General features: G+C 43.0%; 1 protein-coding gene across 1 annotated transcript in view; it reads right to left on the bottom strand.

Annotated features, from left to right (window-relative positions):
• Nucleotides 1-16,699: 16,699 nt before the first annotated feature.
• auts2a (activator of transcription and developmental regulator AUTS2 a) overlaps nt 16,700-22,628 on the bottom strand; it is a 346,500-nt gene continuing 340,571 nt past the window's right edge. The window contains exons 16-19 of the mRNA XM_078265538.1: nt 20,794-20,874; nt 20,606-20,689; nt 20,271-20,499; nt 16,700-19,192 (exon numbers count right to left, since the gene is read on the bottom strand). Coding sequence (XP_078121664.1) covers nt 18,007-19,192; nt 20,271-20,499; nt 20,606-20,689; nt 20,794-20,874 — 1,580 coding nt within the window. The 3' untranslated portion in view covers nt 16,700-18,006. The remainder of the gene's footprint in view (nt 19,193-20,270; nt 20,500-20,605; nt 20,690-20,793; nt 20,875-22,628) is intronic.

Genomic DNA, 22,628 nt, shown 5'->3' with positions numbered 1-22,628 from the left:
GCTCATTGAGCATATCATCGAAATGACTTTTGGTGTTAGCATCGTTCATTCTTTCTGTCTAGCTTCAACCTACAACACAGGTGTTACTTACAAAGATGTAAACATGTTTAACCAGAACTATTTCAACAGTGCAGTTTAGCTCTGACAGTCCAGCAATGCTGCAGCTGCAGCTTTTCAGCGGCCAGCAATCCCGCAACTATTTCTTCAGAAATTGCATTCTCTTGCTGAAGAAGAATAATTGAAGAAGAATTGATGTGCTATTCTCATCAATCTGGATTCGTATGTGCAAGAATTTCAGTCTAAAAGAATTTATAGAATATTTCATAGTGACATTTCGTTGCCTCAGACATCTCCTGTTTCCCAATTCCTTCCTATATTCTTTTTTCTAGGAGGTTTCACAAATGGTGTTGCTTAGGGATACTGAGAAGGTTTCGCATGTAGGTACAGGGGGTAGACCGAATAACAGGAACACCTTACAATAATGTTATCCAATACTGCACTGCAAACTATATATACACACTTGCTATATAAAAATGACCATGATGTTTGAATAAAATATTAAATAGGCTATTATAAGCTTTGCAATTTATTGGTTGCCGGTCTACTATAAGACCTAAATTGTTCCTGTTCATTTTTCAAGCCCTGTATATTACGTTAATGATGGATCTAGGCCTGAGACACACTGGGTTTTTATAAGACCTCCAGCTGATCCTCAGAATAGATGGTTATGTCGGCCATCCTAATGATCTTGTCCTAGTTTACAACACAAGTCATCTCAGATGGATTTCATTGGACAAAAGTCCTTGACTAAAAATCTGTCTGAGCCCCAGCATTAAAACCACATAATATGATTTCTCTCTATATCTGCAATTAAACATGTTTTGTTTGTGCGTCCATGCACCAGCATTTGTTGGCTGCAGAGAGTTTAGGGTCCTGATAGGAAAGTGAATCCGATAGGGCCTACGTCATCACTAGCAGAGCAACAGAGTTGCAGTCAGGCAGACTATGTGGTCTACTGTCTAACAGCAAAGCTACTTTTTTCTTATTTTACGGTTGCGGACTTACAGAAATAATTATTAACTTAACAAACCATGCTAGTATTATACATACATACATACATACGTAGGCCTATACCCAACGCAAATGTTACGCGCGGTATATGAAACAACAGACACAAACATGCACGTTTTCCATGCTGTGGAGGCCCAGGTCCAACTTTCTCCGTCGAGATTCGGGGGACTCCACTTCCCTTCACCTTGGTAAGTGTTTGCTGCTTGCGCTTTAACATTATGTGTTGGCTGTTTGTCACTGCTTGTGTGCTATCATTATTGCTGCTGGGTATATTTCTGCTGTGACTCAGACTGCTGGAAATGTCGTAATTGCTGTCTGCTAGCTATGCTTTCTGCTGTAATTAGGGCCTGCAGGATTGGGCTCTACAAGAAGTAAGTTATTGTAGCGGTTGAGCTCGTTTTCTTTCTTTTTTTTTTTTTGACAGGTAGCCTGCATTGTGACGTTTTCATGCTGTTGGTAAATGTACGTCGGTGCTATAAATACATGGACTGAAATTAGTTTTGTGGCTTTAGTTGTTGGTTTGATAGGCTCTAACCCAATATTAATGGCTTAAGGTAGGTTGCATCTACCTTAATTAGCACCACCTGGCGAGCAAGGCTCATGGTGGATCCTCCGGCGGTGAGGCCTTTCAGTGGGACAGAGAGGCTGAGTGGACTGGTTATAGTGGGACAGAGAGGCTGAGCGGACTGGTTATAGTGGGACAGAGAGGCTGAGTGGACTGGTTATTTTATGCTTTAAGAATGAACAACCATATTGTTGAGGACTTGCAGAATACTGAACTTCAGACACTTGTTCTCCAGATGAGGTGTGTGAGAGAGTGTGTGAGCTATGCAGTCTCTCCTTTGCTGTAATATGTGTGTTTGTGGCAGCAACTGCTGTGGAGTTTACATTATACGTGTTGTCTGCCTGTGTCAGGTTATTTAGTTCATGTGGTTTAATAATGCTTGTTGCACCAGCTGCGGTGTCCACTGTCTACACTTTTTATTTATTGTCGGCCACTTTTTTTTTTTTTTAAAGTTGTCTGAGTTTTGTCTCTTTTCTGGTTAAATCTAGTGAAGCTTCACTGATGAAGCCAGTTGCATGTTTCTAATTGATAGAGGATTTTCACCATAGACTGTATATAGTATGGACCAACAGATCCCGTTGCTCTGGACGGAGACCAGTGAGACCGTTTACGTTTAATTACTAATGTTAACTAGCATTTTAGTTAGCAATAATTAGCCTGTGTCCGTGTTATCTCCTTACATATACCTACGCTCTCCATCTCTGCAAGATTGGGAATGATTGAGATTTCTCTTGGCACAGCTACCAGAAGACTTCCAACTTTCAGACAGGTTGCTCATGTCACATTTACGTCGTCTCTCTCAGTTGGAGGCTGCGCAGTAACGCTCAACGTTCACCGGAAAAGTGCTTCTAATATCCTTCACTGGTCTCCATCCAGAGACACGGGATCTGTTGGAGTATTGTGCACTTTGGATACTTTAATACTTTACGTCTAAACAACAGAAAAGCTCATCAAAACGCGTCCAAGATGCAAAGGCATGGAAGGACTTGGACCACAAAAAAGGCGCGATATTTTGAGAAATTACAGTTTACTGGCGGTGCAGATCCCTACAAGTTGGCTCCCTCTTCTTGGATCCATGGCGACCCGGTGATTCTTCCTTCAGTTGCATATCCCGATATAGTCAACTACCTGGTTTTCTCGCCGAGCCCATACACAGCGGAAGACCTTAAATCTTACAAATGTTTGGAGGCTTATAACCAGATGGTGTGTGGATGGGTGAGGGAGACGCAGTACCAAGTCATTAACGACCAATGTGTTGTGAAGGCCAAAGTAAGTAATGCAATAACGTCTTTAATCAACCTAACCTTAACTGTATGATATCATTGTGATACTCAAAGTGACTCTCAATCGTTTTTTTTTTCATTTCAAAGACCGAAACAAGACAGCGTTTTCCCTCGTAGATCCTGGTTGAGCTTTGCCAACCACAAGCGCCTCCTTTCCTCTGATAACTTCTGGCATTCCTCTCCCTGGTTTTTAATAACTTTTGGAAGTCGATAATATTCCAAATGTTTTTCTCGGTATGACCTATTGGTACAACCTAAAACACGGCAATAATTAACAATTTTCCTTGACGCCGTTCGGGATCTACTTCAGTGCCTGTGCTTTGTTGTGATGCGGAGTACCTCCAACATGGCGACTTCCAGTCTGATGACGCGTCGTGAAAACCCTCTATAGTCAGTTGTATTGTATTCACAGGCTACAAAGAGCCGTGAAAGGAATTTATTGTTGGTTTGGACACAGGGGCTTATGTTGCTCCACTGGTTGACATTTACCATGTCCATATTTATTTTGTAGCCTAAAGAGCATCATATACCACCATAACTTCCCCTTCCCTTTTTAAAAATGGAACGCAGTGATGTCTTTTACTTGAATACCATAGTCTAGTACTCTTTCCACCTGTGAATAATAGCTGGATCCTATTAGAGTGAGCCTTTCAGGACCTTGGTATTGTGCATGCTGGCTAGGGCTGTAACGATATGCGATATGAAACCAAATTCGCAACACTCAGACCCACAAACTTGTGTCACGGTGTGAGAAAGCAGAATCGCGACACACCCCTTCCAACTCCCAGAGTTATCCTTCCCGTCCAGATCCAATGCTACCACATCTTTAAATTACTATTAGTATTAGTTGTTTTGGTGCCTTTTCCCTCTTAAATTTAGTCTGTAAAACATTCAATTTAGCTAACTGTAAAGACAGCTAAACGCAAAGGGGGGGGGTGCGTGTGATGTCAAAATGACGTAGATCTCGCTGGCGCGCCAGGATTTTGAGTGTGCGAGCAGAGGGTGCGCACCACTCCATTTTTGTCAGCGGCGCACAGGAAGCCAGGACTCTCAGAGTGACTGCGAGTCTCTCTTGTAAACTTACTGGGTTAGGATGAGTTCTTTTATGGCGAATGAAAGGCTTGATCCGACGAAGTAGGTCATCGAATCAAATCAAAGCATTGACGTCAATGCTGCTGCCAGTTCTGCCGTTGTTTACCTTTTTCTTCTTCTTCTAGTCCATAGAAATAGCAAAGTCTAGTAGCCTGGTAGCCTTTCCTCATTAGTGCCACCTCTGTTCAGGAGAAGACTGCAACTAGTGTTGCGACCACCACGCGCGAGTATGAATAGTTATGGCGCTCCCATGACGTCACATTTGCGTGCGCCAGGTCGGCTGCGCCGAGTATACCGCACATTTAACGTTACGAATGGCCGCTGTTCTGACTCGGGTGCCTGGGTCTGTTTCCCGAGGTTTCAGTAAACTGCTGTTAGCGTCCTTAGCACCGGAGTTAAGTGGTGACCGGGTTTGGATTGCTGTAATGATAGTGGCTGGCTGCTAGCTGGCTGGGGGCTGACTGTGGATGTGTCCCTGGGCCGGGGCTGTTGTCAGCTCTCATCCCGACCGAAGCCTTGCAGCTGGGAGGAGGCCTCGGGGGAGACCCAGGACTAGGTGGAGGGATTATATCTCCAACCTGGCCTGGGAACGCCTCGGGATCCCCCAGTTGGAGCTGGTTAATGTGGCCCGGGAAAGGGAAGTTTGGGGTCCCCTGCTGGAGCTGCTACCCCCGCGACCCGATACCGGATAAGCGGATGAAGATGGATGGATGGATGGATGGATTTTTACAAATTTTGTAAAAATCGGATGAGCAATTCATGAGATATAAACTTTTTGTACTTGTAGCGCCCCCTAGTGACCAATTTTCATAAAATGCGTGAGCGACCTCCAGAGGGTCACGACAAACAAGAATCTAAAGTTTGGCGTTTATAGCATTTATTTTGGCCGAGATATGGCAAAGTTGGTGTTTTCATAGTTAGCTACACAAATTTGTTTGTGCGTAATATGCGCAATTTTCATCCTATCAAAATATTTTTTATTAACTTTTTGTCCGGCCCATCTGGAGATGCCAAATTTTGTGCAAATCAGTCGCACGGTCTAGGAGGAGATCGAAAAAGTAGGTTTTTGATAAATCGCGATTTTTCACACATTAAAAGTCTAGGTGGAAATGGATTCCAACTGAATCACGTGATTCAGTTGGATCCAGGGAACGCGTGGATACATGGTTTTAAAATGTCCAGTGTAGTCGGAGTTTTAGGCGGAGAAGAATAATGAAGAAGAAGATGATTAATCAGTAGAAAAACAATAGGGTTCCACAGCCCTGCTGTGCGAACGGCATAGCTTTGCTATTGCCGGTTCTTGCAGACTTGGGCTTGGACCCCTAATAATGATCTACTCACTTGTCTTGCCTGCTGCTGCATAATATTTTTTTAATTTCATGTATTTTTGTAAGGGATTATACTAAATGAACACCAACCTCATTATTCTGTGGGGTCGCGACTTGAAAAGATTGAGAACCACTGGTCTGAGGTACCTAGCAGGGGTATGGCCAATTGTTGTCCACTTGAATAGATCGTGCTCTGGATCTAATGTGCCTCACTCTGGGCTTGGGGGTGTGTGCTCCTGAGAAATGAGAAGGTCAGAGCTTAGACACCAAATATCTACTTTGTACTAGGGGTACTAGGGAGGGTAGGGTATTGAGAAATATTTGTGTTTCCAGACTTTCTACCATACGTTGTTCTCTAAAATATAAAGTTCAGCCAAAATGCTTAGACCAGGGAGATTTGCATTTTTAGCGAGGCAAAAGACGTACCACAATGCAATTTGGGGAAGCCTATGCTGTTTTAGCAAAGGGTGTTTTTTGCTTAGCTCTTCAGTTCACTACCAACAACATAGCAGGTTCCGTAGAGTAAATTGTTATGTTAGTTCGTTCAGAAATAGGCTACAGGCTATACTTACTTTGGTCTTTCTCGTATAGCTTTGTTACTGTGATAAAAAAATATGCATGAAGTGGGATGATTAGAGAAGTCTACGAGCAGTAATCTGACTTTAGCTCGTTGGGCTACACATGCGACATTACTTTTCATCTACGCAGACCTTAAAGCAAGGGTCTTCAACTACATACGTATATTGTATAGATTGAATTTGCATAATAAACTGAGCCTACAATAACGTATAAGGGGACCTAAAGCCTTTATACATACATTTTTTGTATAGAATATTAAGCTACTAATAATTGTATGCATGATTTTATAAATCATGTTTTAATGTTAAACATACATGTGGTACAGTGAACCCTTAGGATGACCTGTATCTGTGGATGGCCTTAGTGACTACCTTACCTATAGGCCAGTAAGAAGTGGGTTATATTTGGTCAAATATGTTGGATTCATGTTAAGACTTTTGAAAAAAACTTTCAAAAATTAACAATAATTTGGAGGCTCCCCCTTGCATTGACTCTGAGGACCCCCTAGGGGTCCTGGGCCCCCTGTTGAAGCAACACTAAATAACTTTTCCTGCTTCGGTCCCCCTACAGGTTGGAAGTGTGTGTGTGTGTGTGTGTGTGTGTGTGGTGCCTCAGTATTTAAGTGATAGGATATGCTTATGGCAGAAGGAGAGACAAACAAGAGACACAGAACGTTTGTGATTAAATACTTTACATGTTAATATAAGTTCTGTGTTAAGTTTAAAAACACATTATCTTAATATATGTAATTTTACTTTTTTTTAGTTTCTTACAACAAAGTGGTCAGCTCATTTGACTTTATTTTTAGTTTCTATAGTTCATAGTGAACAGTTTTCTGTTATGTCATGTTTGACTAATTTCAACCCTAATGCTAACAGTTAAATTGCACGGTTCATTGCTGTCTGAATAAAATTCTGTGCATTGAACACGTCTGGGTTTGGTTTAAATTGATTTGTATGAGCTATAGTAGTCTACCTACCCACAGGGGTGCTGCAGAAATGTTGGGCTGTACTTAATACTATGGTATGCCATGTGTTAACAGTTGGATTTTCAAAAAATTAATTTAAATAATTAAGTTATTATTTGCACGGTGACATCCACATAGTCTGGAAATATAAGTATGGAATTTTGAAATGGAAAATGTGTAGGAACCCAGTGCTTCTGTTTCACTCACCTCTGAGTCTGACTTGATGTCCCGCCCACAACACCATCTGACTATCTCTTACTGTGTATTATGTTGAAAGTTTGTAATTTATTAAATCATTTCTTAAAGGATTTAAACTAAGTTTTGTGTTGGAGTTTGTAACATTCAAAAATCTTAATTTAGACTTAAAGATTTTCATTTTCACTGTAAAAGCATATCGGTTATCGGTGTCCTTAACTACTAATTATCGGAATTGATATCGCCCCTCGAAAAACCAGTATCGGTCGATCCCTACTCTGTACATACTCTGTATTCACATTATAATGTGTTCCAGGTGAGTTGGCTGACTGAAATGTTGCGGTGCAGGACGAAGAACTGCAATAATTAGAGTTTGCCTGTCTGAATCTCACGGCCAACAGGGGCCTGCTCTCGGGTGTGTGAAGGTCCTCCTGGTGAAGATGAAATACAAAGAAGACTTTAGGATTAAGTTGAATTGTTTTGTGGTTTAATAATATCTGGGTCAGCATGATGCGCCTCGACTATGTTGTTTGAGAAGCAAGAATACATAACGAGTAGGAGTAGTAAAATGCAACATGTCTTTAGGACACCAGAGTGCCGAAAGGCTGTTGCCTTAATCAGCTGTGAAAAACAACAGCTACCCTCTTGAAGGTCACGGCTATGAGAACATTCCTGTTTTTATCCCCGCCTAACAGACAGGCAGCGCCTAAGTGTTTTTCTCTCCCGGCTTTATGTATTGAAGTACGTTTGACACACGGCTTCTTTAATGTATTTCCGGCCTCTTACTATAGCGCGCATCGTGACATCTTCAGATACTCCAGTTTTCCGTCAGTGCAGCAAGTTATCGCTCGTGGGCCTAAGGCATCCTCTCAATTACCTCAAATATCACACAACACGTGTACGGAATGGAGAGTGACTTGGGAGGATCAAAAGATTCTGTTGGAGTCACTAAAACAAATCTGTATTTTGGAAAGGGGCGTACAGCTGCAGTCAGCTTGAACCTGGTGTCAGACTACGTTTACATAGCGGTTTAAGCAAATATGCTATCTTACTTCTCACCTTCTTCTCAGAACGAGGCTATAACTGAGTAGCCTGACCAGCTCGTCTCATTCTAACCACTGCGAGCTGTCGGCATGAAAGATTATCGGATACATACGTCTAAAGAGTTATGCTAATGTCCTTGGGTTCAGCGGAGGGCTGGATCCACTGTGCACTAATACAGCGTTTCATATTTGAGGCCAGCTCTTGCTCTTTTGATCTCATCTGTTTCCAGAATTTAACATTAAACGATTCAACTAACGATGAACGAACAAAGTCTTGTTTGCGAGGCCTGAGCATCGGCTTAATCCCAGTAGAGGAACCGACAGCGGTACCGGTAGGCTTGTGTTTATAGTCTTTTTCTCAGGAGAGTGGAAACGCCAAGGGAGTTTTACCACTGCGAATGGGATGCCTTCCCATTAATAAACAGGAAAGTATTTTTAGGAGCGCCTGAGTGCATTTGTTTGGATGCGATTAGAACTGTTTTCAGCGGGGAGAAAAGACTATGAGCATTCCCACATAATTGCTTTTTTTATTCTCAGGAAAAACAGTGGTGTATTAGCCAGTGCATTGTGCAACATAAGATTATGGTGACGGAGGACATGTACAGTACATCGATTAGGAAGGGATAGTGAATATGTGCAGGTGTGCCCTAGCTAGTTGGGTTCCTCTTTTGGTATGTGATCCTCTGTGTTATGCATAACCCAGAGACTAGTCATTTCCCAGAGACAGGCTTTGTTTACAATAGCATTGAGGCGTCAAGATGTTCTTGTTTGCTGATATTATGTGAGCTCAGAGGCAGAGAGAGAGGGTGTGCCACCAGGTATGGGAGGAATTCCAGGCTCCAAGGTTCATACAGCTGACTAGTGAGGAGCGCAGCTTTATTTGCCTCTCAGCTCAACTCAAACACAAGAATGAAACGCCCAAGGATTGTCGGGTCTAGCCATGCTGCTCTTCCAGTTTGACAGGGTGTGTGATGACTGTGTTCCCTTCAATCTAAGTAAATGCCAAGCATGTGATGCTGGTCAGAGGAAGTCAACCTGCCAAACTGGTTCCCCTCTCAGGTCACTGTGTACTACCCGCTGTACAGCATCCATCCACCAAAACTGTTTTTGTTGGTTCTTTTGTCTCCCCTTACAGTGTAGGCGTGTACGCTGATGCCATCTTGTGTTCAGAAAGCGATTTACATGATTAGAAGTAGTACGTGGGTGTACAGGTGTCAAAGTAAATAGGGTTGTGATTAGGTTTTCAGGTTTTAATCAGGTCATGGTCTTTTGATAAAAAGATTAATAATTTATCTCAAATGTCTTTTTATTGAGCAGTTATTTTTCACATACAGCACATTACATTTGTACATTCAAAGCTCTTTTTCAGATAAAAGATTAATAATTTAGGTAAGCTTTCCAAGTGTGCATATATGCGGGTTTTCTTAGTCTTCTATGACTGCAAAATGAATACTTTTGGTGTTTGGACTGTTGGCGGGACAGAACAAGTCATTTGAAGATGTTACCTTGGGCTGTGGAAAAATGCGATGGCCGTTTTTTCATAATTTCTTAGACCAAAAAAAATCAAATCATAACAAGTCATTCCAAGACTCTTTACAGATGGAGTAGGTCTAGACCACACTCTATAATTTACAAAGACCCAACATGTCCAGTAATTCCCCAAAGAGCAAGCATTTGCGACAGTGGTGAGGAAAACTTCCTTTTAGGGAGAAACCTGGGACAGACCCAGGCTCTTGGTAGGCGGTGTCTGATGGTGCTGGTTGGGGCTGTGATGAACAGTGGCAATTATAGTAACAATAAGGATAATGGAACTATGACTAGAAATAGTAGTTGTAGTAGTTCATGGCGTAGCAGGGCACTGCAGGGTGTTACAGGGTGTAGCAGGGGCACTGCAGGGTGTAGCAGGGCACTGCAGGGTGTAGCAGGGCACAGCAGGATGTAGCAGGGCATAGCAGGGTGCAGAGCAGGACCACAGCTAGAGCTGCAACCATGATTTAGGTGCCACCCTAATTCAAGGAAAACTGCGGGGCGAGAAAACATAAGGACTCCGGGGAATAAGCTCCCCAGAGCTAAGTTAGTAACACACATTTCTGGGACACGGATGGAAAGAGAGAGGAGAGAGGAGCTCAGTGTGTCAAAGGAAGTCCCCCGGCAGTCTAAAACTATAACAGCATAACTAAGAGCTGGTCCAAGGCAAACCCGAGCCAGTTCTGTAAGGGTTGGCAGAGGAATCTGATGACGGTCTGAAGCAGAGAAGAGAGAGCCTCAATAAGATTTGTATTCCCTTTTCTCAAGTGCATTCGTACAGTACGGTCATCAGCTCAGAGACACAACACAGGGATAAATGTCATTCATTCTCAAAAGAGTATAGGGATGAATATTGACACGAACACCCAGAAAACAAATAAATATACATTATAAAGCAAACTCAACAGCAAAAACATGTAGCGTTCACATCTAAATAAGGACAAAAGAAGTCCAGAGGAATTGTTTCACTGTCTTAGATAACAGTTGAAAAAGTATGAAATAATTTAGTCAGGAATACGTCTGTTTTTAATTGTAATCTTGCGGTTATGTTTTCCACGTAGTTAACATCTTAGGAAGCCTCAATAACATTTAAAGTATCCTGGCCAAGAAAGGCAGTGAGAACAATGAGTTATAAACAACAAAAGACAGATAACACTAGACACAGTACACCCTCATTTTGGCATTAGAAATCATGAATACAATGTGTAATATACAAAAGACTACACAACCACCAAAATGGCATCTTAAAACAACCCAAGTTCTCTCTAAAACGATAACAATGAATAACACCCAATCTTAAACAATGTTTTCAAGATTCCAAAATGTCCAAAAGAAACATTGGCACCCTGAAGAGAGAACACCCACTTTTCTGCAGCAATGCTTTGAATTCACAGAATGTAGCAATGCATATCTAATTGCAGATAGGTTCCTCTAAAGAATTGACTAATGAATTAAGAAAGTAATTGGCCGTGATATTGCTAATAAATGATTATCTGTTTTGTAGTGCAGTTATCAGTTTAAAAAGTTAATTGCAAGTTTTTAATTGGATCAGTGTCAACTTTCATTCCATGAGAAAGCTCTGTATTCCATGGAGTAAAACCAACCGTCACTACTGAGTAGCTGACTGGCTTTGTTGTGTTTTTGTCTCATCAGTCCTCTCTGTTGTGGTTGTTGTTGTCAGTAGTCAGTGTGTTGTTTGATAAAGAAGTTGCATTCACAGGATCCCATTTGCACTGAAACCCCATCAGACACCGTGCTGTCAGACCTCATTAATCAGAAGCCTCTGTCTATCAGCACAGTGGATAGTCTCTCTCTCTCTCTCTCTCTCGCAGACTAATGCTTCTCTATTGCTTTCAGGCAGTAACTTCATGTGATTCTTGATAACGACTAAATCTGGCTGCAGTTTAGGGCAATTATAACCACTCTGGCTGATTGCGTAGCTTTGGGACAATTCAATTGGTGTGAATACACTGCCTGGATGCTCAATTTGTGCACCTTTTCCACAAAAATGATCAGAATTTTCCAGTAGTTATTTGAATCTCTGAGTTGGCTTCAAGTGCAACAATCCATCCATCCATCTTCATCCGCTTATCCGGTATCGGGTCGCGGGGGTAGCAGCTCCAGCAGGGGACCCCAAACTTCCCTTTCCCGGGCCACATTAACCAGCTCCGACTGGGGGATCCCGAGGCGTTCCCAGGCCAGGTTAGAGATATAATCCCTCCACCTAGTCCTGGGTCTCCCCCGAGGCCTCCTCCCAGCTGGACGTGCCTGGAACACCTCCCTAGGGAGGCGCCCAGGGGGCATCCTTACCAGATGCCCGAACCACCTCAACTGGCTCCTTTCGACGCAAAGGAGCAGCGGCTCTACTCCGAGCTCCTCACGGATAACTGAGCTTCTCACCCTATCTCTAAGGGAGACGCCAGCTACCCTCCTGAGGAAACCCATTTTGGCCGCTTGTACCCTGGATCTTGTTCTTTCGGTCATGACCCAGCCTTCAGTGCAACAATATCCACTGTATTTTTCGTGCACGGACATTTCTTAACGTTTGTTCACGAACATATCTCCAGCCCTCCGCTGTCTCTGCGATGTAGTCGAGGCACATCAAGGCAAGAAGCTTAAATACATTCAACCTGCAGCGGAGGCCGAAAAGCCAGGTTCTGTCCAGCGAGGAAGGATTTATTTTGTAGCAACATCCAAAAGCAGTTTACTCAGACAGTTTAGGATTTTGCTGGTCGGTGCTTAGATTAGGCGGTTCCAGAAATAGCTGCTAGAAGCAGGCAGCAGCTCTGACTGAAGGGAGAACACACTAGCTGTAGAGTTTGGATCACAAGATGACTAAGGTAAACGAAACGCCCACATGTAGTTTCTGAACTGCTGACCCGACTGGAAGAAGTTTTTTTTTTTTTTTTAAGTAATCACTTAATGATCTAAAGTCAACAGATGGTTTCTGGTTCCAGCTTCTGAAATGTGAAGATTTGCTACTTGCGTGGCCGGGTTAGCTCAGTTGGTAGAGCAGGCGCACATATATAGAGGTTTACTGCTCGACGCTCTTTATTTTCTATGATAGTAAACTGGTTTTAAACTGTTGGACATGACAAGCTAATTGAATATGTCAGCTTAACTCTGGGGACATTATAATCAGCATATTTACCCTTTACTGATTATTTATTGCCTAAATGTATTTTAATTATATAAATTATTGGCAGATTAATCGCTAATGGAAATTTGGGCTGCAACCAATGATTATTCTCATTATCCATTTACTGTAGCCTACTGAATATTTTCTTGATTAATTGATAAATAGTTTGGTCTGTAAATATATTCAAGTTCCCAGAGCCATTCAAATGTCTTGTTTTGTCCAAAAATCCAAAGATATTGAATTTACAGTGATATAAATAAGAGAAATGCAGCAAATCCTTTAAGAAGCTTCAACCAGACAATAATGGGAGCTTATTTATTGTCTATAATCAATAAAGAGTAAGACTACCAGAAAATATTCACATTTGAGAAGCTGGAATTGCTTAAAACCCCCCAAAAACAAATAGATTATTTAAATTGCTGCCGATCGACTAATCGATTGATCGGCTAATCGTTGCAGCTTTAATAAAAATAACTCTTACTTGCAGACCAAGGTTAGATTGTCATGTCGTCTCCAGTTGTCTTGTAGCAGCTGAGGGCCTTTGTGTTACAAATGTGTATTTCTAGCAGTTTGGCTCCCTCTCCTGGTCCACAGCCTGAGGTACAACACCCTGAACCACCAGAACTCTATACATGCCGGTCTGAAAGGAAAATTAGTGTTGGTCCCTGGAGCAGGAGGCATTTACTTGGCAGGAGGAAATGCAGGCAATCCACAATTCCCACCAGTGTCGGATTGAGCCAACATTTGATTGATGCGTGACCTGGGTGCTTCGGTGCTAAACATCAATCAGAGAAGGGTGCGCGAATGCTGCGGTTATTCAGTGTAATGGGAATGTCAATAACTCTCGCAGTCTCTGACGAATACACAAGTTCCGTGCCATAATTCACCAGCGAAGGCTGCTGATGTTTAAAGTACCGTTATCGAACCGAGCACAAGCCCTCACTTGTCCAAGTAGCTGATGATATTTCCATGGCTTTAACCGTTACCGAGCAACTTTCTAGTAAGTCGGCACCTGCCGGTGCTGCAGCAGGGCTGTGAGAAATGAGACATTTTCATCATGTGTCTCTTCAGGCGAATGATAGAAGTGAGCGCTATTTCTTAGTCTATGGCGAAAGACTTTTTTTGTGTTACCTCTACAAACATTTGAGGAGCTTTTTTTGGGCAAGAGTTTCCATTTAATATGTTGCTTTAAGTAGTTTTAGGTTGTTTACAACATCAAAAGAAATGTAGCCGTAACTGACTTCTCACTCAGTTTGCACTTGTTGATTTTGCTGACACAATAAAAGGAAACCTTAATTGTAAGATGACTCTGTAAGGAAAACAGGGCTACTCTTGGTTTTCTTTTGCGGTAGGGCACTACTGCTCTGTTGACCAGTGGGGCATCTCATAATGTAAATTTGTAATGTAAGATCTCAAACAAAAACACTGTGCTGAATATTGTAAAGGCATGTTTTTATTTTATTTCATATGTTGATAAACTATATTCTAAAGTGGGGACCCCTACTTCAGATATATGGCCTATTGTATAAAGTTAAGTTGCAGCTTAAACCGGGCCTACAATAACGCGTAGAGTGCCCTAAAGCCTTTATGCATACCCTTTTTGTGCATAGAATACTAAGCTATTAAAATATTAACTGTTGGCATAATTTTATTAATCATGTTTTAATGTTAAACACACATGTGGCACTGAGAGAAGGCACAGTATGTGTATACGGTGACTGTTGTGACAGTTGGGGGTGGCGGTAAGACTTTATTTTTATTTAGTTTTTTAATTTGTGTGTGTATATATGCGTGTGTATGTATGTGTGTGTATGTATATGTGTGTATATATATATATATATATATATTATTTTTTTTTCTCTTTTTTTTATGCTACCTTTTTATTTCTTTTTTTTCTTCTTTTTTTTCTTTAACTTTTTGGGGTAAGGACAGTTGTGAGCTACCTGCAGTCATTTTGGTTTGGATGGTGGTTTATCTTCCTTCCTGTTTTGATATTTTTATGAACACAGAGAGCACTTGTATGTTTGTTCTATTTCGATAAAAATTAATAAAATCTATATCTAAAAAAACATACATGTGCCACAGTGAATCCTTAGATGAACTGTACCTATCGTCAATGTGTTTTTTTTAAATCAATGGAGAGGCTTATGATAGACAGATGTGGATCAAATGTTTGCTTACACAAAACAATTGTTGTACAAGTGATGCCATATCAACAATAATGCACCTCACTCTGAAGCACCTTGAATGTCTTGTTGCATATGCCAGACTGCTTTTTGTTGATTTTAGTTCTGCCTTTAACTCAATCCAGCCAGATATCATGCTTAGGAAACTAGTTCAGTTAAATGTTAATCCCTTTTTAATCAGGTGGTATCACTCCTTTTTGTCAAATAGGCCACAGCAGGTGAAGTTTAACTCCGTCCTGTCTGATCCAGCAGTGTGCAGCACTGGCGCCCCCCAAGGGTGTGTCAGTTCACCTCTTTTGTTTACATTGTACACCAATGACTGCATCAGCTCTGAGCCAAACCAACATATAGTAACATTTTCAGATGACACTGTCCTTCTCAGTTTGCTTACTAAAGAAAGCAATATAAGCGTCCATCAAGTTGCTGTGGACAAGTTTGTCAACTGGTGTGATGCACACCAACTTCATATTAACACAAGCAAAACTGTGGAAATGCTGGTAGACCCCAGAACAGCTGGAGATCAGAGCCCTGTGGCCATCCATGGTTATGACATCAAGCAGGTGTCCTTTAAATATCTAGGAGTATATATTGATAATGACCTGAGCTGGCGCACACATGGAACAAATGTCTGTGCCAGAACTCATCAGCGTCTTCACTTTTTGCGCAGACTTGGAGTGTTTGGGGTCTGTAAAAATATGTTAATCTTCTATAGAGCAACAATAGAGTCAATTCTTTGGTATGGTATTACCAGCCGGTTTGGGAATTTGACCGTCAAATCCAAAACTCAGATTTTCGATCTGGTTAGACGGCAGGCTAAATTATGGGAACACCTGCACCTCTCAACCTGCAGGAGCTTTTTGATCAGGCAACACTCAGGCAGGCTAAGACCATTCTATCTGATAGCTCTCACGTGTTGTCCTCAGAGTTTGAGCTATTGAACTCAGGAAATAGGTACAGGGTTCCTTTGTGCAAATTTAAAAGGTATAAGCACTCATTTGTTCCTCTCTGTCAGCTCATTAATGACTATGACTTTTTAATGTAGATCTGTGACAATGTATGTATGGATATGAATGGAGGAATGAATGTTTATTTATGACTGAATGCATTGATGCTTATGGAAGTAGGAATGAGTGTTTGTAAGGCGTGTGGGAGAACAGAAGAATGCAGGAAGGATGGCTTCTTTGCACAAGTATAGAAAATGGTCATTTGCAATTTGCATAGCTCTTTGAGTAGCCCAAATGTTTACTGTACATTTGTCTTTTAATTGTTTTAACCCTGTGCTTGTTGTTTGTCTCTGTCGTAACTCTCGCAGCAATTTCTCTGTGTCCAAAACAAATTTCTCCTTAGGGAGACTAATAATGATACTTTGGTTTCTTCAGGCATAGTCAGGATGCGCGTCCAAGGGGCAGTATCAGCAAAATATATATATATATATATATATATATATATATATATATATATATATATATATATATATATATATATATATCTATATATATATCTATATATATATATATATATCTATATATATCTATATCGTGATAACTTTTTTTTTAATTAGAAGCGACTCTATCAGATGACACAACTTGTGTAGCAAACACCCAAGGTAGTTTATCCTCCACTGGAGTCTAATGTGGAAAGTCATTAACTGTGTAAGCTGGTGTCAAATAGAAATATATAGCCCGTCTACTCAGCTAAGTAGGTGGAGGAATAAAAGCCCCACAGACAGGGTTAGTACACATTTTTTAATAACATGGCACAATTTACATAACACAAGTTTAAATGAGGAGCATGCTGAAGATTCAGTCGCTTCATTTTTTTTCCTCATTTTTGTACACGATCTAGAAAGACTTTACTTTTTTCCCCTGTACACGGTTAACAGCAAAAAAAAAATCTCTCAACAATCTTTTTGCAATACGCATCGACTAACCACTATGGCTCCGGTGGACATTTTTACGTTGGATTGAAAAACACTGCACGACATGATATCACAGAGTTTGAAGCGCACAACTAAACCTTCAGTGGACTACTAAAATAGATCTCTGCTCATTAGAAACAAACTGTCCATAGTTTAGACTTGCTTTTTTGTCTTTTGATTTTGTAGTTTTTACAACAACTCAAGAAAGCACTTTAATACACTGTTTGACCAACAGAACCTATTTCCAAAACATGTACTTTACTTTGCTGTCACGGTGTTTAATGTGCCGCATTCTCCCCAGAACCAGACTGGTCAAGTGTGGGAAAAAAAGAGTTTGTGCTGCTAGCTCTCAACATTGAAAATCTTTAAAATGCATTTCTAGGATTGTCGCCACAATTGAAAAAGTAATTCTCAAAACATTACTTTTTTTGTTTAATCCGAATTGCTACCTACAACCCCCGCGCGGATCAGTTAAAGCTTGTATCTGTTTGCACGGATCCAACGCGCGTCTGAGTCGCGGAGAGAATACAGCCGTTTGTCCTTAATTGTTACACAGTCGGTAGTGGTGAGAAGGCCAGCTTTCAGAAAGGGAGCCCAGACATTTGTTGCATAGTTGAATACGGGGTCTCTGGTACAATGCTAATCGGCTGCGTCAACTGAAAAAAAAACGAAACAAAAAGGAAATGGCAAAAAGCACATTCTGAAGCACTGCTGTAATACTCTTCTATTTACGTGTGTTCAAAGTAAAGCTTTCCAAACACCCTTTTGCATATTTGTACCATGATTTTTAATCCATACAGGGTGAGCACAGCGACCGTATACACTTTGCTGTCTGTCAGTGCTAGAGTACCTGTACATTCCAAAATTGTTCATTCTTACTTTGCTATACCAGAGAAAGAATGCACACAAAAAGTTGGAGCAAACGGGGAAAAAAAAATCTTTTTGTTTTGTTCCACGATTATTTGTCTCTTTCTAGTTTTATACAAAAACAATTCATTGTGCGGGCACATCTCTGCCCCACATAAGTTATTCACAGCTATGTTACAGTCTTGCTTTGCCCAAAGCTAAGTGCTCGGTGCGAGTTCAGTGTTAGCGAGGCCGTCGAGTCAGAGCTCACCGCGCCTCGATGTCTTTGTGAGCCGCTCTGTCTCTGATATCTGCGGTCAGGGGAGTAGTCCGTCTGGGTGAGCCGGGCCTGGTGCCCAGTGTGGGGATGAGAGGGGGCGGGGCGCTCAGAGAGGCGGCAGGCGGCGTTTTGTTAAGGATACCGTTCTGATGGGCCGCAGCCGAGGGACTGACCCTCGAATAGTGCATGCCCGGGAGTCCAGGGGCCATGAGGCCCTGGGCGGGGTGCGGGAGGTGTCCGTCTAGGGCGGGATGGTGCATCGCGGGGTGGAGCCGCCCATGCTCATAGTCCTCCCTGAGCATGTTGAGGCGCTCGCGCTCCTCCAGATGGGCGCGCTCATGCTCCCTCCTCTGCTCCAGGGCCAGAGGGTGGATGTGATCACGATTAAAGTCGTGAGGCTCACGGTCCCTGTAGGAGCGCTCAGCCTCGTAGAGGCGAGGCGCCGCCAGCCGGTGCAGGGGGTCATTCCTTAGCAACAGGTCCCGTCTGTGAATGTCCAGGCCCCTGTAGGGGTCCCTCATGGGGTCCCAATGGAAGGCAGGGTAAGGGAACCTGTCAGCTCCCGGGATAGGGCTGATACCCATGAAGGGTGCCACCACTCGAGTTCTCTCCAGACTACTGATGCTGTTGATGGGGTGAACGCCAGCCATGCTCATGGGCATGGGCATCGAGGAGGGAGGGTGAAGGTTTGGTGTGGAGGGTGCATGCGTCGGGTGCTCGCTCGCCCTCTCTGTGGCTCCATCCTGCTCCTCCTTCCTCTCCTCCTTTACCTTCACCTCGCTGTTCTTCTTCTGGTGCTCGTACGGCAGCTCTACCTTTTTGTCCAGAACCTCCCTGCTCAGCCCGCCGTTGGGACGCTCAAGGCTGGTCTGCCGGACATAGGGTGACGGCGTCCCCCCGTTGGACGCTTTGTCCTCTGACGCTCGGCCGTCACGGACGATGGGCGCGTCCTTGTCGCCGTGCTTGCGGTCATCCGTGCCATTGTCTTTCCAGGAGTCTGGGTGCTCCCTCTCCCGGTCTTTGGCCTTGTTTTCCTTATCCCGCTGAGGCTCTCCAGAAGCGGGGGGCAGGTGGTTCCTGTGGTGCTCGGGGGGCCGGGCGTGGCCGAGGAGACCGATGGGGTTGACGGGAACCGGGGACGGATGGCTCGGATGGCGCTTTTCCACAGAGTCCCTAGAAGCATAAAGAAAGTCCCCCCCCCATCAGTACTAATAACTTTAAGTGACTATCAATTTTCCTAATTGAAATGAGCTGAACACGTGGAAGATTGTAAATATTTTATTAGATATTGTTTTGTTAAGTCTTGTCTGTCATATATATATAGTAGTGTGTGTGTATATTATATACACACACATCGCTCACCTAAATGATTATTAGGAACACCTGTTAAATTTCTCGTTAATGCAATTATCTAATCAACCAATCACATGGCAGCTGCTTCAATGCATTTAGGGGTGTGGTCCTGGTCAAGACAATCTCTAAACTGAATGTCGGAATAGGAAAGAGAGGTGATCTAAGCAACTTTGAGCGTTGCATGGTTGTTGGTGCCAAATGGGCTGGACTGAGTATTTCACAATCTGCTCAGTTACTGGGATTTTCACACACAACCATTTCTAGGATTTACAAAGAATGGTCTGAAAAAGGAAAAACATGCAGTATGCGGGAGTCCTGTGGGCGAAAATGCCTTGTTGATGCTAGAGGTCAGAGGAGAATGGGCCGAGTGATTCAAGGTGATAGAAAATCAACTTTGACTCAAATAACCACTCGTTATAACCGAGGTATGCAGCAAAGCATTTGTGAAGCCACGACACGCACAACCTTGAGGCGGATGGGCTACACCAGCAGAAGACCCCACTGGGTACCAGGTGCCTAGCGAGGTGTCCTGTCAGCGAGCGGAGGAGTTCCTCTTTGAGCCAAAGGCGAGATGGAAAATTACGATTGATATAAAACTATAAAAACTCACTTGCGCATTGCTGTGTTTCAAGGTAATACGATTAAGGTATGTGTCGAAATACGTATTAGGCCATGCTAAAGCTAAAATAATATAATTCAGTTTGAATTATAATCTTTTGATATGACCCGTGTGGGAAACGGCAGACAATTTCTTCTCTACCGAGGCCTAATTTCATAGATAGGCTCTAGTAGTTTAATGAACTAGTAAAGTGAAACCAGAAAAATAAAACAATTTTTATACGTTCTCGGGGAGAGATAATGGGACTCGACTAGAGCAGTCACTTTTGGCAACACCTACCTGTCTTTGTCGTCTTTACCGACCGAGTCCCGTTTGTCAGAGTCTCGGTCCCTCTCGTGCGAGCCGGCCGAGGCGCTCCTCTCAGAGTCTCCGGGTTTCAGCCAGGGCGGCGGCGTGGGGAAGGAGGGCGGCGTGCGGTGCAGGCGGTTCCACGGCTCCTGGTGGCCGCTGCCGTTGAAGTGCTGCTGCGTGTTGGGGCCATCTTTATGGCCGAACACCGAGTTGGCCGCTGTTAGGGATTCAACACGTGGAAAAACACAGGCAGGACGCAAGTTAAATGCGTATCTCGACAACTCGCGCGCCAAAACTGCATCGTTCCCAAAGTTAAAACTCACTTAGCGCCGGATTGCCCAGTCCCCCGAAGGCCGACGAACTGAGGGATCCCAGTCCTCCAAACGACGCGGGCCTACCGAAAGGTTCTGGAGGAAGACACCACATGTTACCACGCGTACATTGTAATAACGACATCTTCATTTTCCCATTTCAGGAGACGGAGAAGAATAGAAGCGAAGGGCGGTCTTACCCAAGTGAGATGCTGGGGCGAGGAAGTTTCCAGGATGGTGGGGCGGATGACCGAAAGGACCAGCCGACGGGTGCGCGGGACCTGAGGAGAGAGAGACGGAAGGCATCACACAAACATCCATTGACAAAACCATCTCTACTCAAAGCTTGTTGTAGGGAAATTTCGAATCGGTTTTATTTATTTACTTTTTCTAAACCCTTCAACTAGAGCCCGACCGACGCAGTACGACGAGACTAAGGGAAAGCTTAGACAACATGGGTCATTTACAGGTCAGAGGTCGGGGGACGAGAATAATATTTTGTCTCTCTACAGATTCAGGGAATTTCTTGTCTCAGGACTACCGTCTCCTTTTGGAGGTGGGATAGGCTGCGTTTGTAATTAGTTTTTCAACACGCCTTCCTTCACTTCCCCTCGGTATGGCATCACAGCGCACGGAGGCCATTTGGAGAGCAGAGGGAGAGCGGGCGGGGCAGGACCGGGGGAGCGAAATGGAACGCGCCTGCCCTCGTTCACTTTCAGCCCAAACTATACGGATCGACCGCCAGTTGTAGGCTTAGCGCTACTGCTATCCATTATTTTCTATGCATTCTATCCACGTCTGCTTACGTCACGCATTTTCCTTATTGTACAGTAGACCTATTTGTTGCACGAAAGGCGCAATACAAATATTTGTAAAAATTATCGTTACCGCATTTTGACGAGGCTTGGTAAATGAGCCGCACGAGTTTCAGATTTTGAAATTTTGATAAATGATAATGCTTGCATCTGGCAAAATCTGAATTTCTTTCATGTTGGAATTAAAGAAATCACACATAACTGAGCATAGTATCAAGCTAACAATGAGGAAGCTAAAACATTGAAATGTATTAATCTTGTGTTGAGCAACAGGTGTTTTAGCGGTTTTCACTGCCACCTAACCGCAGATGTATTTTCTTGCACAAAATGCATAACTGCAATGCATTGAAGCTCACATCCATCTTGGCCTCAGCCCTCCGAGGGTCGATCTCACAAAGTTCGTACATTAGTTAGCTCGTTAGCTTAGCTGGGAGCTTCACGGAGAAAGCTAAAGTTTGCGTTAGCTGCCCTACAGCTGTCAGAGTTAGCTTCGACTTGATATATTACCTTCTAGTAGCAAGAAACGGGTTGCTTATAAATCACTAAAATAGTAGCGACAGCACTGTTTTAGTTATTAATGTCTTTAGCGTCATTTGGTACTTGGTTTATGACAAATCGTTTCGGCTGCGCTTACTGAGCGCCGTTAGCCTTTACAACAGAGCGGTATCGCTACACGCGTTAATTCTCTGTTGATTTGCGGTTGTCCCTGCGGCGTTATTACGGAACCCACGGAACTTCTAGGTAAGGCCCGCCCAAGTAGTGTAGTACATATTTAACAGGCTGCTTTTGAGCATTAAAAAGTAAATAAAAAAAATATGAAATTTTCCATCAAAGTTTCCTTCACATAACCTGATAATCATTTGAATTAAAATAATGTTCTGCGCTCACCGCAATAATTCTATCAACAATCGGGTGACATGGAGAATGGATTACATGAAGCCTATGGGAAAGAGAGCGCAGCGCGATAAACGTTTGTCATTTGTCGTCAATGAACTTACCAAAGCCCTCAATAAGATTCCCAGCAACAAATCTCCCAGACCAGATGGATTACCAGCCCAATTTTACAAACACTTTTGGAACACATTATCACCGCTATTCAACAGAGTCATTATAGAAATAAAAACTTCCTCCACCACACATGAATACAGCAGCCAAAGACCCATCTCACCCCTCTAGCTACCGACCTCTCTCACTATTGAATACCGATTTGAAAATGATTA

Source organism: Sander vitreus, chromosome 13 (assembly GCF_031162955.1).
Source record: "Sander vitreus isolate 19-12246 chromosome 13, sanVit1, whole genome shotgun sequence".
Classification (NCBI taxonomy): domain Eukaryota; kingdom Metazoa; phylum Chordata; class Actinopteri; order Perciformes; family Percidae; genus Sander; species Sander vitreus.
The sequence above is the reverse complement of the archived record's forward strand: the minus strand, read 5'-3'. Positions and strand labels throughout refer to the sequence as shown.